The sequence below is a fragment of the Taudactylus pleione genome, unplaced genomic scaffold (genome assembly GCF_031769625.1).
Source record: "Taudactylus pleione unplaced genomic scaffold, aTauple2 ptg000488l, whole genome shotgun sequence".
In the NCBI taxonomy this organism is placed as follows: Eukaryota; Metazoa; Chordata; class Amphibia; order Anura; family Myobatrachidae; genus Taudactylus; species Taudactylus pleione.
Genome location: NW_028284890.1, coordinates 1,009,893 through 1,026,928, shown reverse-complemented (window position 1 = coordinate 1,026,928; position 17,036 = coordinate 1,009,893). Strand labels below are relative to the sequence as shown.

Below are 17,036 nucleotides of genomic sequence, written 5' to 3'. Positions count from 1 at the left end.
TCAGGCGGCTTAGTATAATGGTGTCCTCATGTACGGTGACCGGCGGCCATATTCTTATAGTCTCCCAGTCACAGAGCAGAGGGGGCGGGGCCACAAGGGCTTTAGCTGCCATTTTGTCATAGACATTCCTGAGAGTCGGAACCAGGTAACGTGTCCTGTATATATTATATTATTATTATATAGGGGAGAGGGGACCGTACAGTGATATATGAGGAGGAATAACACAGCTCCCAGCACACACTGATATGTGGTATTATTATTATATAGGGGAGAGGGGACTGTACAGTGATATATGAGGGGGAATAAACACAGCTCCCAGCACACACTGATATGTGGTATTATTATTATATAGGGGAGAGGGGACTGTATAGTGATATATGGGGGAATAACACAGCTCCCAGCACACACTGATATGTGGTATTATTATTATATAGGGGAGAGGGGACTGTACAGTGATATATGAGGGGGAATAACACAGCTCCCAGCACACACTGATATGTGGTATTATTATTATATAGGGGGAGGGAACTGTACAGTGATATATGAGGGGGAATAACACAGCTCCCAGCACACACTGATATGTGGTATTATTATTATATAGGGGGAGGGAACTGTACAGTGATATATGAGGGGGAATAATACAGCTCCCAGCACACACTGATATGTGGTATTATTATTATATAGGGGAGAGGGGACTGTATAGTGATATATGGGGGAATAACACAGCTCCCAGCACACACTGATATGTGGTATTATTATTATATAGGGGAGAGGGGACTGTACAGTGATATATGAGGGGGAATAACACAGCTCCCAGCACACACTGATATGTGGTATTATTATTATATAGGGGGAGGGAACTGTACAGTGATATATGAGGGGGAATAAACACAGCTCCCAGCACACACTGGGCCTGATTCAGAGCCGCTTGTAAGCGGCTGCTCGCTCCGAGCGATGTTCGCACATCTGCGCATGCGTATGGGTCGTAATGCGCACGCGCCAACCAGTCAGTGCGGTCGGAAATCGTGTGCTCGCAAAATAGCGAGGGGCTGGTAATTTGATTGACAGAATGAGGCGTTTGTGGGTGGTAACAGGGGAAGGTGCTTGAAAACGGGGAGTGGAGATCCGAACGCAGGCGTGCCAAACGGTCAAAACGGGTGTTTTAAGGATGTGCATAATTAACAAAGCAGCGTCATCGACCACGTCACTTGGTTGTCTTTTAGCCTGAACTGCTTGCATGATTGCGGTAGGAAAATCCTACCACAAGAATTGCGAGCAGTTCATACGCCTTTCGATGTACTCGATTAATCTAATAAATAGCGGAGATGACGTATGATGCGAGCAGCCAAGGGGCGTCTTTACAAAATAGCGAGCACATGTTTCGGACGCTCGCTCAGCCATAGAGGCGTCAACAGACCGCAAAGAGCGAGCGCTCAATTTAAATATTCGGCCCCTTTTTCAGAACGAGCGTCCGCAAATAGCGTCCGGCTCTGAATGAGGTCCACTGTTATGTGGTATTATAATTATAGAGCGGTGTCCAGGACACAACAAGGAACTACCACGTGCCAAAAAACAGACCTCACAGCTTTCCTGACAAAAAAGATCAACTTGTATTGACCTCAGGAATAACAAGGAATGTAATTATATTCCTGGTGAGGATAACCTGTAATCCAATATGGGGCTCCCAATTAATAATACCTTTTGATGAATTTTTACTGTTTTGCCCACCCTTTTTACCTTTTCTACCCAAATTATTTATTGGAGCATTACCCCCCACCCCTGATGCTTATAGACCCCGCTGGGAGTATTACCACCCACCCCCCATGGGCAATACTCCCCCACATGCAGATATTACCTGATGACCAGTGCCCTCTGCTGCAGCTAATCTCTGTACTTGCAGAGATCAGCCAAATATCTGTCCCTGGTACATGCGCTCCAGAATGACTTTTGTACGGCATTCTGGGGTGCGATTCCGGAAGTGATCTCGTCGGTCACAGACTGCCGCAGTATTGTAGGGTGGTTCGGGGAGTCAGAGGGCATTCGTTCTGTATATATATAGATCAGATCCCTGAAAAATTGAGGGACACGGTGGTGTGGTCGGGGACCTTGTCTATTGACGCACAGCTGATTGCGGTCATATCACATGCTACCACGCCAATTACATGGTTACACAGTTATACACAAGTCTGAGGATGTGGATAAGTAACTTGTGAGACTAAACAGATAATATTATGTAATATAAATGTAATCCGTGTATTCTTTTCAGGTATGTTAGGAGTAAGTGCTTGCTGGGTGTTGTGACTGTGAATAACTAAATTATACGTAATTAATAGCAATAGATAATATTTAGTGATATGAGTGAAATAGTTGCTGAAGTCTATAATAATAATAATGATGAGTGTATAATAATAGTGTGTAAGTAATACAGAAACACCTGAAATGATTATACATTGGTGACTAATAGTCAGACTTTCTCTGACCCTTACGCCCTGTGTGTAATAGGGGTAGGGGGATGTAGCCTCAGTCTTAGAGAAGAGTCCTATTTGTCTAGAACACAGGTTCTCAAACTCTGGGTCTCATTCAGACCCGCTCGCAAGCGGGTCGATGGTACCCAAATGCGCATGCGCGAGACCCGGTGAGCAACGGGGAAGCCGTCGCTCGGGGTCTCGCACCAAAGGGGGCGTGCTGTCGATGGTGAGTGACAGCACGCCCCCTTTGGTGGGCGTGCCGGGGGCGTGGCTGCCAGACGGAGGCGTTCCCATGGGAATGCCTACCGTCTGGGTCCGGCCCCACTCTGATAGAGCCAAAATAACTCCAGGGCTTGCGGTCACCGAGGCCCTACCGCAGGGTCTCGTCGCAAGCCCGATGGTCGCGATGGTCTTGACCATCGCGACCATCATCATGGACGCTCGCATAAGCTGTGGGTGGTAACCCACAGCTATGCGAGCGTCCAAGAGCCGCTCCAATTTTAGGTAACCCGGCCCTGATTCAGAGCGAGCGCTCTGGTCCGAGCGTCCGGCTCTGAATCAGGCCCTCTGTCCTCAGGACCCCAAACAGTGCATGCTTTCCAGCTCTCCTCACAGAATCACTAGTGAGATATTAGCTCCACCTATGGATCTTTTAAAAATTCCCTGCTGAAACAGCCTAGTGGGAACGCTAATTATGAGTTATACTGTACATACCCAATTCTAAGATATTGCACCCAGTGTTATTATATATAATCTAAGAACACCCTCCCTACAGAATATTTTCAGGACTGAAATTCTCTGTTAGGTCATATAACATTTATTGGGCGAAAACACTATTGAAATAACTGCACGTTCGAATATACAGACACACAAATACTAACACTAACACGATTGTCACTACTCTGGAGCACTTGGTCACATCATTTATTCAGAAATTTGTAGCAGAGGGGTGGGGATACCCCTAATGTGACCAGCAGCTAGGGTAAAACTAGTACCTTAGTAGCGCCTACCTATATATTTATCTAAAGGATAATCCCTGGCTGAGGAGATAAATGTGGGCATTATTGAGGACTTGATCGTAAACATTGCTTATTATTTCTTTCTGTTCATCTTTTTGGTGGTAGCATCATGTTCCTTCCAGTAGATATCTTCTCTCCAGTTCCTTCTCTCCTCTTTATATTCCCATTGGTCTCATCTGTGTTCCTCACAGCTGCTCTGAGCGATCTAGGTCGTGTCTGTGTTACTCACAGCTGCTCTGAGCGATCCAGGTCCTGTCTGTGTTCCTCACAGCTGCCCTGAGTGATCCGGGTCCTGTATGTGTTCATCACAGCTGCCCTGAGTGATCCGGGTCCTGTCTGTGTTCCTCACAGCTGCCCTGAGTGATCCAGGTCCTGTCTGTGTTCCTCACAGCTGCCCTGAGTGATCCAGGTCCTGTCTGTGTTCCTCACAGCTGCTCTGAGCGATCCAGGTCCTGTCTGTGTTCCTCACAGCTGCCCTGAGTGATCCAGGTCCCGTCTGTGTTCCTCACAGCTGCTCTGAGCGATCCAGGTCACGTCTGTGTTCCTCAAAGCTGCTTCGAAAAGGTTCCAGGCTCCTGAATTTATGTCTTTTGCTTAGGAAACCACATATTAGTGGCATAGATAGTCACACTAAGGAGCAGATAACAGTAATGCTTATCCACCGTGAGGCTTTATAATGGAATAATGTATCATATATATGTGCGAGGAATGATAACGTATTGGCCATGTCCCAGGAGAGAGTTATGGGGGATTTCAGGAATCACTCCCAGAGCTTGTGACAAAACCTCAGCAATGCCCCATTCTGATTATGTATGTATTTATGCATGGATATTATTTCTATGTATGTATGCATGTATCTGATATGTATGTCTCTAGGAAATAGAGTGAATAGTGTAATTTGTGTAATTATATTTTATGTAATTATGGGATCTGACATTGTCCATTTCTAGGGTGACATTAAAACAGAAACTAAATTATCTGGAAAGCACCCGATTCTGTCCCATTGTTATATAACTGGATACCTGTAATGACCGTTGTGGAGTCAGGAGCATAGTGACATATAAATTGTTTATTGAAACAAAACCATAGTGCAGACAATGCAGAGAAGCCAGGAGTGATACATGAACCGGACGGGAACTAGTGGTAACAGAAACATGAAGTTCTGCAAAACTGGATACAAACAAGAACCATATACTGCAGAGTGGGTGAGTCAGAGTCACATGCAGTAATAGGAGGGACAGCTTGCAGAGGCCCAGCTGGCTTTAGCTGCACATATTATAGGCTGGAGATATACAAGCTATATACAAGCAAAGGCAAAAAGCTGCAGAGTAGATGAGACAGACTCACAGACATCAGTGGAGTTGCATTTTGCAGAAGTCCAGTAGAGGAGATCAGGTTCAGGCCGTGTAATACAATCCATTAAAAACAGTCAATAACCAGCAGGGTGGATAGTGAGGGGCAGGAATAAATAGTATCTGAGACAGGTGCAGGTGGTTAAACAGGGGAGTGATATTAACTCCTGCATGTGAGGAGACAATGTCAGAATACATCAGCAGCACCTCTGGTGGCACAGAGGTGCTGCAGGCCAGATTCAAAATAAAGGACAGTGAGGGTCATTCAGAGTCGGTCGCGCTCGCAACTGACTCGATGTTGCCCCACTGGGCATGCGCACGACGAAGCCGGCTCCGTCGTGCGCATATGCGAGACAAGGCTAACGACGGGCGCGCCGTCGCTAGGGGTCTCGCTCCAGATGGGGCGAGCAGTCGATGGTGATTGACAGCTCGCCCCATTTGTTGGGCAGGCAAACGGAGTCGTGATGTCAGTGGGGAGCGAGCAGGAAGCTCCCTGGGGCTTACGAGTGCCCAGACCCAACCTTAGGGTCTGGTCGTAAGCCGTGATGGTCTTGACCATCGCGACCATCACCCATGTCGGTCGCTAGAGCTGTGGGTGTTAACCCACAGCTTAGCGATCGACAAGGAGGCGGTCGTTCAGGATGCAAGCGACCGCTTGCATCTAACGACCACCTCTGAATGAGGTCCTGTGTCCTAACACCAATGTAGCTTATTTCCAGTGGTGCAAAGAGCATCTGATTTGTGTCTGGGAGGAATAAGACCTCCGGCCAGGAGAGGAGCATTGATGTAACCTTATGCAGTACAGTGTTGTGTAACAGCCTCTGAGAAGTCTTATGGGGCTGGGTCACAGGGAACTCTTGACAGACACTGACCAGGGCTCTATGGCTGAGGGGATAGGGGAGACTTACTGGTCACTTAGTGTTACATGTCTGACTGTGTTACATGTGTTCTCTGTGATGTGTATTATATTCTATTTATTCCTAGACAGTCCTGCTGTGAGGAATCAGAGTCTTTATTACACATCACACGTTCTATATTCTCACTGATTCACTGAGGATGGAAAAGGACGAGAGTCACAGGACTGAGAGGATCTTACATCTGACCCTGGAGATCATCTACGTACTAACTGGGGAGGTGAGAGCATATAGTAATAATACAGGGACATGACTGGGGAGGTGAGAGGGTCTGGATGTGTCACGGTGACATCACTAATATCTATAGTTATAATACAGGGACATGACTGGGGAAATTATGAGATCTGGGAGTGTCACAGTGACATCACTTATATCTATAGTAATAATACAGGGACATGACTGGGAGGTGAGAGGGTCTGGATGTGTCACAGTGATATCACTTATATCTATAGTAATAATACAGGGACATGACTGGGGAGGTGAGGGGATCTGGGAGTGTCACACTGATATCACTTATATCTATAGTATTAATACAAGGACATTACTGGGAAGGTAAGGAGATATAAAAGTGTCACACTGATATCACTTATTTCTATAGTAATAATACAGGGACATGACTGGGGAGGTGAGGACATCTGGGGGTGTTACAGTGACATCACTTATTTCTATATTAATGATACAGGTATGTGACTTGGGAGGTGACGAGATCTGGGAGGGTCACTGTGACATCACTTATATCTATAGTAATAATACAGGGACATGACTGGGGAGGTGAGAGGATCTGGGAGTGTCACAGTGACATCACTTATAGCTATAGTAATAATACAGGAACATGACTGGGGAGGCGAGGACATCTGGGGGTGTCACAGTGACATCACTTACATCTATATTAATGACACAGGTATGTGACTTGGGAGGTGACGAGATCTGGGAGGGTCACTGTGACATCACTCTGACCTACATCGCTCAGAGCAGCTGTTCTCAGGTATTAGTATCAGTCCTGACTGTAGTTGGGAGTTATTACATTTCTCATATTATGTTATTTTCTTTCTGTCATTGACACAAAGATGTTGTAGCAGCAGGAGATATTATATACTGTACATTTTCCTGTATATAGGAGATTGTTGCAAGACATGTATTTGGAAAATTGTCTTCTTGTGTATTATGCAAAGTGATCACTTGAATAAACAGTCCCATTTAGGTTTAATTTACCTTCTCATTGATGTCCTCCCCCAATACACAGGATTACACAGTTGTGAAGAAGACATCCGGTGAGCATGAGACTCCCAGCAGCCATCCCCGTGTGTCAGGAGGACTGAGCAGGACCCAGAGCTTCATCACGGTGCCTGAACCTCTATCACTGATACATGAGAGACTCAATGACCAGAAGATACTGGAACTCACCAACAAACTGCTGACTGGAGAGATGACTGCTGGGAATGGGATAGTATACAGTAACACAGAGGAGAATCACAAGATCCCACAGGAGCATCAGGTGGGTGACATTTAGGGTCTAAATCTGTGTGTTATACACTGATATCCTACTGTGTAATGTCTATTAATGAAATCAAACATTATTCAAAAACTATTTCTGGTTAGTGTACAGCGCTGACTAATATTATGATAGAAGATACAGAGGGAGAATATGAGACATATGTAACTGATACGAAGGCAGAAGATATAGAAGAAGAGATGTATGTGACTGATAATAAGGTAGAAGATATAGAGGGGGAAGAAGAGACGTATGTAACTGATAATAAGGTAGAAGATATAGAAGAAGAGACGTATGTGACTGATAATAAGGCAGAAGATATAGAAGAAGAAGAAGACATGTATGTGACTGCTTTGGAAGAAGAAAATACAGATGGAGAAGAAGAGACGTATGTGACTGATAATAAGGTAGAAGATATAGAAGAAGAGACGTATGTGACTGATAATAAAGCAGAAGATATAGAGGGAGAAGAGACGTATGTGACTGATAATAAGGTAGAAGATATAGAGGGGGAAGAAGAGACGTATGTAACTGATAATAAGGTAGAAGATATAGAAGAAGAGACGTATGTGACTGATAATAAGGCAGAAGATATAGAAGAAGAAGACCTGTATGTGACTGCTTTGAAAGAAGAAAATACAGATGGAGAAGAAGAGACGTATGTGACTGATAAGTCAAAAGATATAGAAGAAAAGACTTATGTGACTGATAATAAAGCAGAAGATATAGAGGGAGAAGAGACGTATGTGAGGGGTGATCAGCAGTATAAGGAGGAGGAAATCCCTACAGATATCAGCACAGGTGAGTTATATTCACTTACTACAGAAAAAGTTGCGTATTTTCCTTGTTCAGTCACTACAGCAATCTCTAATCCTACACCCTTCTCTGTCAGTACAAACTAATAAGGAAAATATATCTGCTCAGTGGGGGAGTCAGGAGCCATCAGCACCTATTATACTCCTGCTCTCCCCCTCACATCATGTCACTGTGTGTTACCAGCCCAGAGATCTGACCAGTCTCCTCCCCACACTCTCTGGTGTATCTCATACATCAGGAGCCATCAGCCCCTATTATACTCCTGCTCTTCCCCTCACATCATGTCACTGTGTGTTACCAGCCCAGAGATCTGACCAGTCTCCTCCCCACACTCTCTGGTGTATCTCATACATCAGGAACCATCAGCCCCTATTATACTCCTGCTCTCCCCCTCACATCATGTCACTGTGTGTTACCAGCCCAGAGATCTGCCCAGTCTCCTCCCCACACTCTCTGGTGTATCTCATACATCAGGAGCCATCAACCCCTATTATACTCCTGCTCTCCCCCTCACATCATGTCACTGTGTGTTACCAGCCCAGAGATCTGACCAGTCTCCTCCCCACACTCTTTGGTGTATCTCATACATCAGGAACCATCAGCCCCTATTATACTCCTGCTCTCCTCCTCACATCATGTCACTGTGTGTTACCAGCCCAGAGATCTGACCAGTCTCCTCCCCACACTCTCTGGTGTATCTCATACATCAGGAGCCATCAGCCCCTATTATACTCCTGCTCTCCCCCTCACATTATGTCAGTGTTTGTATGAAATACAGGATTATAATGATACACGTTATAGAGAAATTATAATACAGTCAATATAACATGTCCTAATATAGTTTTGGGAGAAACTCCATATACAATACTGTGCAAAAGTTTTAGGCAGGTGTGGATAAAATGCTGCAAAGTAAGAAAGCTTTCATAAATAGAAATGTTATTAGTTTATTTTTATTAATTAATAAAATGCAAAGTGAATGAAAAGTAGAGAAATCTAAGCCAATCAATATTTAGTGTGACCACCCTTTGCCTTCAAAACAGCATCTGTTCTTCTAGGTACACTTGCACAAAGTCAGAGATTTTATATGATTATAGTCAGGTGTATGATTAAACAATCGTACTAAACAGGTGATAATGATCATCTCTGAGAAATACAAGCTGGTACTTATCCATCATGCAGTGCCATCACGGAGGCGTCTGATTGGCTCCAATTGTATTCTGCAGCAGGACAGCGGCCCCAAACATACAGTCATTGTCAGTAAGAACTATCTTCATCATAAAGAAGAACAAGGAGTCCTGGAAGTGATTATATGGCCCCCACAGAGCCCTGATCTCACCATCATCCAGTCTGCCTGGGATTACATGAGGAGACAGAAGGATATGAGCAAGCTACATCCACAGAAGATCTGTGGTTCTTCAAGATGTTTGGAACAACCTCCCTGCTGAGTTCCTAGAAAAATTGGTGCAGTTTTGTAGGCAAAGGGTGGTCACACCAAATATTGATTAGATTTAGATTTCTGTTCTGTTCATTCACTTTGCATTTTGTTAATTGATAGAAATAAACTAATAATACTTATATTTGTGAAATCATTCTTACTTTGCAGCATTTTTTCCACACTTGCCTAAAACTTTAGCACAGTACTGTATATTCATCATATAACCTCCAAACTCATATAACCTCACACAGCCCCACCTTGTTCTGGCTGTTGCTAGGCTACCAGGATGTGCATGATGTCATCACGCTGGCTGCCCTGCCTTCTGGTTCTGGCTTGTTGCCTGGCTGTTTCCCTTTACAGCCCGGCAGCTGCAGTGTGTTTACGCAGATTAGGGGGCTTGTCCCAGCGGGCATGCTGATTGGGTGTCTGCTTAGGTGAGAGGCAGTGAGGACTTAGCCTCTCTGTTATAGTATCCTGTCTGCCCTGGGTGCTGACCTGCTCCCTGATACCTCCTGCCTGTTACTGGAATCCTGACTCCCCTGCACCTGTTCCTGCCTTTGTGTGCCTCCTGCTTGTTCCTAAACACCCGGAACTGCCTGCACCCTGTAAAATGGAAAAAAAGGTACCCAGGCGCTGAATGAGTTAAATGTCACACCCTGAAACAGCACGGCTGAATGGGATAGTCAGTCCCAATAACAAAGAAATAATCTGAATGAAAAAGCAGCCGGTGGGTCAGGGGGTGAATACAATGGATATATGGCAAGGTTCGTGTTCTAAAAATAAAATGTATTAAATCACATATTTAAAATTCACATTTACCCCTTGAAAACAATCTTATCATTGAAGATAAACAGTGTAACAAAATTGTTAATATCCAATATCCTGAATATAAGATATATGCGGACCCGCCAGCTATTAAATTAATGTGTCCATGATTATAAACACCTGCCACCAAATTGAAGTATGGTAAAAATAATAATAATGTCCTCCCTGGGTGGCAGGAGGTAAAAACAATGGCTATCATTCAGAGCCGTACGCTCTGAGCAGAGCGCACGCTCTGAATGAGGGCCGTCCTCCATAATTATGGAGCGTCCTCCTGGACGCTCGTATAGCTGTGGGTCACCACCCACAGCCTGTACGAGCGTGCAGGTTGATGGCCGCGATGGTCTTGACCATCGCGACCATCGCCACTGCGAGCCGGAGCCTGCGGTTGAGTTTTTCAACCGCAAGGCCCGGAGTGATTTTGGCTCTATCAGAGCCAAAATCACTCCCACTGACATCACTAGTGATGTCAGTGGGCCGGCTTCTGACGGTCGGCGTTCCCTTGGGAACGCCCCCGTCAGGGAGGCACGCTACCGGCACGCCCACCAAGGGGGCGTGCTGTCAATCAACATCGACAGCACGCCCCCTGCCGTCGTGCGCATGCGCAGTGCACAACATCGACCCTCTTGCGAGCGGACAGCCGCTTGCGAGTGGGTCTGAATCAGGGCCAATGTCAGCAAAGGTCGCCTTTATTGGGATGAGCGGTCTGTTTCACGGTGTCACAATGGAAAGCTCTCACCTGTTTGTAGAGAGCTTGGATCTCCGTGTGACCGCTCTATCCAGTGGCAGCGTTCCTGATTTGGAGGGGGCTCGATCTCCCTATGCACCCTGTCCCTGGCTCCTGACCTGCCTCCTGTCCTGATTTCATGACTTTCCAGCTCAGTACCTGGTTCATTCTCTGCCTGTTACTGGAATCCTGACTCCCCTGCACCTGTTCCTGCCTTTGTGTGCCTCCTGCTTGTTCCTAAACACCCGGAACTGCCTGCAACCTGTCCCTGGCTCCTGACCTGATTTCCTGACCTTCCAGCTCAGTACCTGGTTCATTCTCTGCCTGTTTGCTGACCCTGGTCTCAGCTTCTGCTTCCTGGTTTTCAGCACTGGTCACCTGGCTCCGGTTTCATTGAAGCCTGTTTCCCACTTCAGCTTACTCTCTGCTGCCACCTAGTTTCCATCATAAGCTCCTATTATCTTGAGTATAAGACCTGGGGACATCCAAGTATCTGTGAGAATATAAATCTCTATGTGAAAAGTGGTTGCTATAAGTGACAACCTCTCTAGCCAGACTCTAGGAGTTTATGTGGATCCCTGGGTGTGCCCTAACAAAAAGGGACTTTAATTAGCATAAGATATTATATGTAATAAGTTAGCACATTTATTTACAGATGATATAAAACCTTTACCTACAATAAACACAATATAATGCAACATGTAAATATCAACATAATATTATCAAATTAATCTGTCTCATTTTAACAGTCACTTAAATACAGTTACTGCGACACTAATAAAACCAGCGCCCTGTGAGTCTCATGCAGACCCAGAAAGAAATCTAAATTTGCTATAAATGTGCTTAGAACATGCAGAGCCTTAGTGTGACTATTACACAGGCGTGGTAATGTGACTATTACATAGGCGCGGTAATGTGACTATTACACAGGTGTGGTCATGTGACTATTACACAGGTGTGGTCATGTGACTATTACACAGGTGTGGTCATGTGACTATTACACAGGCGTGGTCATGTGACTATTACACAGGCGTGGTAATGTGACTATTACACAGGCGTGGTAATGTGACTATTACACAAGCGTGGTAATGTGACTACTACACAAGTGTGGTAATGTGACTATTACACAGGCGTGGTAAGCATTTGCAGTTACAGCTTTTTTTTCATTACATCTCATGGATGTTGCACACCCGTCCTGGAGGCAGCAGTATTTTATTTCACCTTTATATTATGCAAATAATTGTTTAATTATTTTAAATCATATTTCAACTCTATCATATTTACACCCTACTTTCACATTGCAAATTAAACTCTGGAACAGGCACAGATTAAAAAAAAAATATGTACCAGATACACACATGTAGAGAGAGAGAGAGCACAGTTTGAGAAATGTTACTTACAAATTGTACCTTTAAACGTCTAAAATTCATCACTTAGATTTTTTTTTATATATTAACCTTATTTTGTTACCATACATTTATTATATTCCCAACAGGTGGCTGTAACAGAAGGAATATATCGCAGGAGCATCTAATTATATCTCCAGATTCTGCAATAAAAGATATCAGACAAGATTCTCCAATTCCCCACAGTACAGATATGTCAACTCAGCCTTCTGATGTGTCATGTTCTCCTGATAACTTAGACATCTGTATTTTTCCCAATAATATAAATGCCACATGTTCTACAAAGAAAACAAAGCATAATGCCCATCAGCCAGCTAATATACATGTGAAGCCATTTTCATGTCCTGAATGTGGCAAATGTTTTACACAGAAATCTGTTCTTGTTACACATCAGAGAAGACACACAGGCGAAAAACCATTTTCATGCTCTGAGTGTGGGAAATGTTTTATACAGAAATCACATCTTGCTACACATGAGAAAAGTCACACAGGTGAGAAACCATTTCCATGCTATGAGTGTGGGAAATGTTTTATACAGAAATCACATCTTGCTATACATGAGAGAAGTCACACAGGTGATAAACCATTTCCATGCTCTGAGTGTGGGAAATGTTTTACACAGAAATCCACTCTAGTTACACATCAGAGGAGACACACAGGTGAAAAACCATTTCCATGCTCTGAGTGTGGGAAATGTTTTATACAGAAATCACATCTTGCTTTACATGAGAAAAGTCACACAGGTGAGAAACCATTTCCATGCTCTGAGTGTGGGAAATGTTTTACACTGAAATCAGCTCTTGTTAGACATCAGAGAAGTCACACAGGTGAGAAACCATTTCCATGCACTACATGTGGGAAATATTTTACACTGAAGACAGATCTTGTTAGACATCAGAAAACTCACACAGGTGAGAAACCATTTTCATGCTCTGAGTGTGGGAAATGTTTTACACTGAAAACAGATATTGTTAGACATCAGAGATGTCACACAGGTGAGAAACCATTTCCATGCTCTGAGTGTGGGAAATATTTTACACTGAAAACAGATCTTGTTAGACATCAGAGATGTCACACAGGTGAGAAACCATTTCCATGCACTGAGTGTGGGAAATGTTTTACACTGAAATTAGCTCTTGTTAGACATCAGAGAAGACACACAGGTGAGAAACCATTTCCATGTTCTGTGTGTGGGAAATGTTTTGCACGGAAATCACCTCTTGTTATACATCAGAGAAGTCACACAGGTGAGAAACCATTTCCGTGTTCTGTGTGTGGGAAATGTTTTATACAGAAATCACATCTTGTTATACATGAGAAGTCACATAGGTGAGAAACCATTTCCATGCTCTGAGTGTGGGAAATGTTTTACACAGAAATCCGCTCTTGTTACACATCAGAGAAGACACACAGGTGAAAAACCATTCCCATGCTCTTGAGTGTGGGAAATGTTTTATACAGAAATCACATCTTGCTATACATGAGAAAAGTCACACAGGTGAGAAACCATTTCAATGCTTTGAGTGTGGGAGATGGTTTACACATAAATCAGCTCTAGTTAGACATCAGAGAAATCGCATAGGTGAGAAACCATTTCCATGCTCTGTGTGGGAAATGTTTTACACTGAAATCAGCTCTTGTTAGACATCAGAGATCACACAGGTGAGAAACCATTTCCATGCACTAAATGTGGGAAATATTTTACACTGAAAACAGATCTTGTTAGACATCAGAGAACAGGTGAGAAACCATTTTCATGCTCTTGAGTGTGGGAAATGTTTTGCATGGAAATCACAGCTTATTATACATGAGAGAAGACACACAGGTGAGAAACCGTTTCCTTGCTCTGAGTGTGGGAAATGTTTTTTACAGAAATCACATCTTGCTATACATGAGAAAAGTCACACAGGTGAGAAACCATTTCCATGCTCTGAGTGTGGGAAATGTTTTACACTGAAACCAGCTCTTGTTAGATATCAGAGAAGTCACACAGGTGAGAAACCATTTCCATGCACTAAATGTGGGAAATATTTTACACTGAAAACAGATCTTGTTAGACATCAGAGAAGTCACACAGGTGAGAAACCATTTTCATGCTCTGAGTGTGGGAAATGTTTTATACAGAAATCACATCTTGTTACGCATGAGAGAAGTCACACAGGTGAGAGGCCATTTACATGCTCGGTTTGAGAGAAATTACATTAAAGTCAGATATTGTGGGTTATTATTCACACACATTTAAATGGGAAAGTCTGATAGTGAAAATATTTTATCTAAAGAGCAAATCTCATGCATAATATATTTCCTGAGATGGGCTCTTCAATCTCCTCTTCACACATTTATTTTTGCTATTTAAAGGGCTGAGCTGGCCTGGTTTGTGCTAATTTTCACATTGTATTTTTATGTCCTGTTACTGTCCATCTCACAAGATAATATACACTCATTTTCATGTATGCAGTAATAAAAGAGTGCAGGAAAACATGCACAGTGCTCCAGGGACTTGTGTAAACTTCATAATGACTTGTAATGTGACATTTGGTCTGACACCTGACAAACAGGTTCCTCCCATAAGTCTCCTCCCTACCGGTAATAACCAGTGATATACAAGGATGCCAGGTGCTCAGAAACGTGATGTCATAATTGATCACTGTAATGTCATAGGTTTGTTTTCCAGAAGTGAAGAGACTGATACACAAATTGTTATTCGGTTAGTGGTGCCATCACCAGGACACCACAAGTGTGAGGAATAAGGACTGTCCTATATGTGGGGGTTCCTGGTGCTCTGGGTGGAGTCTCTGTGTATACGTGTATGTCTATAGTAAGATCATGATCCCTCTCCTGAGCACAGAGGATGATGCTATAATATGTACTGATAGTGTAATAAATGCAGTGTAATATCTTGTAGTGTTATTCTTCTACCTTTTATATAACGTCATATTTTATGTTTGTTACATTAATGGGCTGTCATCACTCAGGGATAGATATGGGATATATTCTTGTTTTTTTTAACATTTATTTTATTCATCAGAGCAATAACATAGTACATATACATCAGAAAACTGACAATTTCTCAAAAATTTTGGGTAGGGTACGTTCTGTATCCGAGATATAGGGTAATAAGTTGTCAGCAAAGGCCTGGATTTTAAGCTCCTGGGAGCCCACCATAATACCTTAAAAATCTGGCCAGGAATGGAGAATACGTAGCAATGGGTCCATAGCTATATTAAATAATAGCGATAAAGGACATCCTTGTCGAGTGCCCCTCGTCATTGTAATGGGGGAACTACAGGTACCATTAATTATAGTAATCGGAGAACAATAAAAAGCGGAACAGTTTCGAGAAAGGTCTACCAAAATTCTGTATCTCAGATTTTAAGCAAATGACCCCATGACACTGTGTCAAATGCCTTTTCCGCATCTAAACTCAAAAGCAACGCTGCCTCCTTGAAGAAGGCACCTGTGCCGAAACGCATTGGAGACCCTCACATCAAACCCGCCACCGATCCAGGCTGACCTCCACTAAAGATCCCCATCCCCACCAGGGACCACCAGTGCAGAAAGCTCTCAGCCCACCCACCTGCTGGTCCGCACCGCTCACACCTCCAGTGACCGGCTCCACCCCGGACCAGCCTCTCTCCCCCCTGCTCCCAGGTGTGCTAAGCAACTCACTCCTGGCCAGGGTTGTCTCCACCGTCGATCCCCATTTCCACGAGGGACCGTCAGTGATAAGAGCACGCCGCAAGTCCGCCCAGCCAACATCGCCAGTGACCAGCTCCATCCCGGTCACACTTTCCACATCCCCCCTCCCTGGCTTTTTTTTAATCGGTATCCTGGGCAGACCACCCCCCAGGGGTGGTCCCAGCACACACGCTGCAACCCAGCCTCCCAGCGGCTCACCCATCCACACCTCTGGCTCCACACCACCAGCGGCATGACCAAGAGCTAACTTCAGCTGCATACTCCGGTCGCTGACCTCCGCAGACCAATCAGAACAGCCGTGCACCTGCAGCACACTGATCCAGCTCACCAACAAACCTGCAGCTTCCAACCTCTCTGCAACGGTCGCAACGTCGACCTACATCACCATAATAAAAAACCTATCGGTAGGTAAGTACTGCCAAGACTCACACCAACACGCGGGACGCCGCACAGGTGTTCCAACCCACTCTGCAAATCCCCCCACCCCCGAGACTTCCTAGACTGTCGACCATAGGTCAGGCAGGGGTGACGTGCAAGGTCACTGAACCGCACAGGAAGGAGCCCCCTAAAAGGGTCTACCTACCTCCCCAGTGTCATCATTACTCATCACTGAACCCCACCCACCTACCCGGGATCTCAACAGAGCAGCATTGTGACTACTCAATAAAAGATTTTGCCCCAAATTACTGTGTCTCGCTGGCCTCATTTTGATCCTATTTCATTCCCCTTTTCACATTACTCCAAACTACACTCCATACCCAATCACACCCTCCTCACTCCCAAAACACCACCACCAGAAGAAACATTCCAATTAACACCACTCACAAACACACACAAGTCATCACCATCACCACTACTAGCAGGAAGAGCGCACCTTACCCCCCTA

The 17,036-nt window shown here is 44.4% G+C and overlaps 1 protein-coding gene across 1 annotated transcript in view; it reads left to right on the top strand.

Moving 5' to 3' along the window:
- The first annotated feature begins 74 nt into the window (after window positions 1-74).
- The window catches only part of LOC148502627 (uncharacterized), an 87,190-nt gene continuing 70,228 nt past the window's right edge, over window positions 75-17,036 (top strand). The window contains exons 1-6 of the mRNA XM_088449573.1: window positions 75-145; window positions 5,824-5,973; window positions 6,997-7,248; window positions 7,353-8,046; window positions 12,541-13,771; window positions 14,266-14,612. Of these exons, the coding sequence (XP_088305699.1) occupies window positions 5,896-5,973; window positions 6,997-7,248; window positions 7,353-8,046; window positions 12,541-13,771; window positions 14,266-14,612 (2,602 nt within the window). The 5' untranslated portion in view covers window positions 75-145; window positions 5,824-5,895. The remainder of the gene's footprint in view (window positions 146-5,823; window positions 5,974-6,996; window positions 7,249-7,352; window positions 8,047-12,540; window positions 13,772-14,265; window positions 14,613-17,036) is intronic.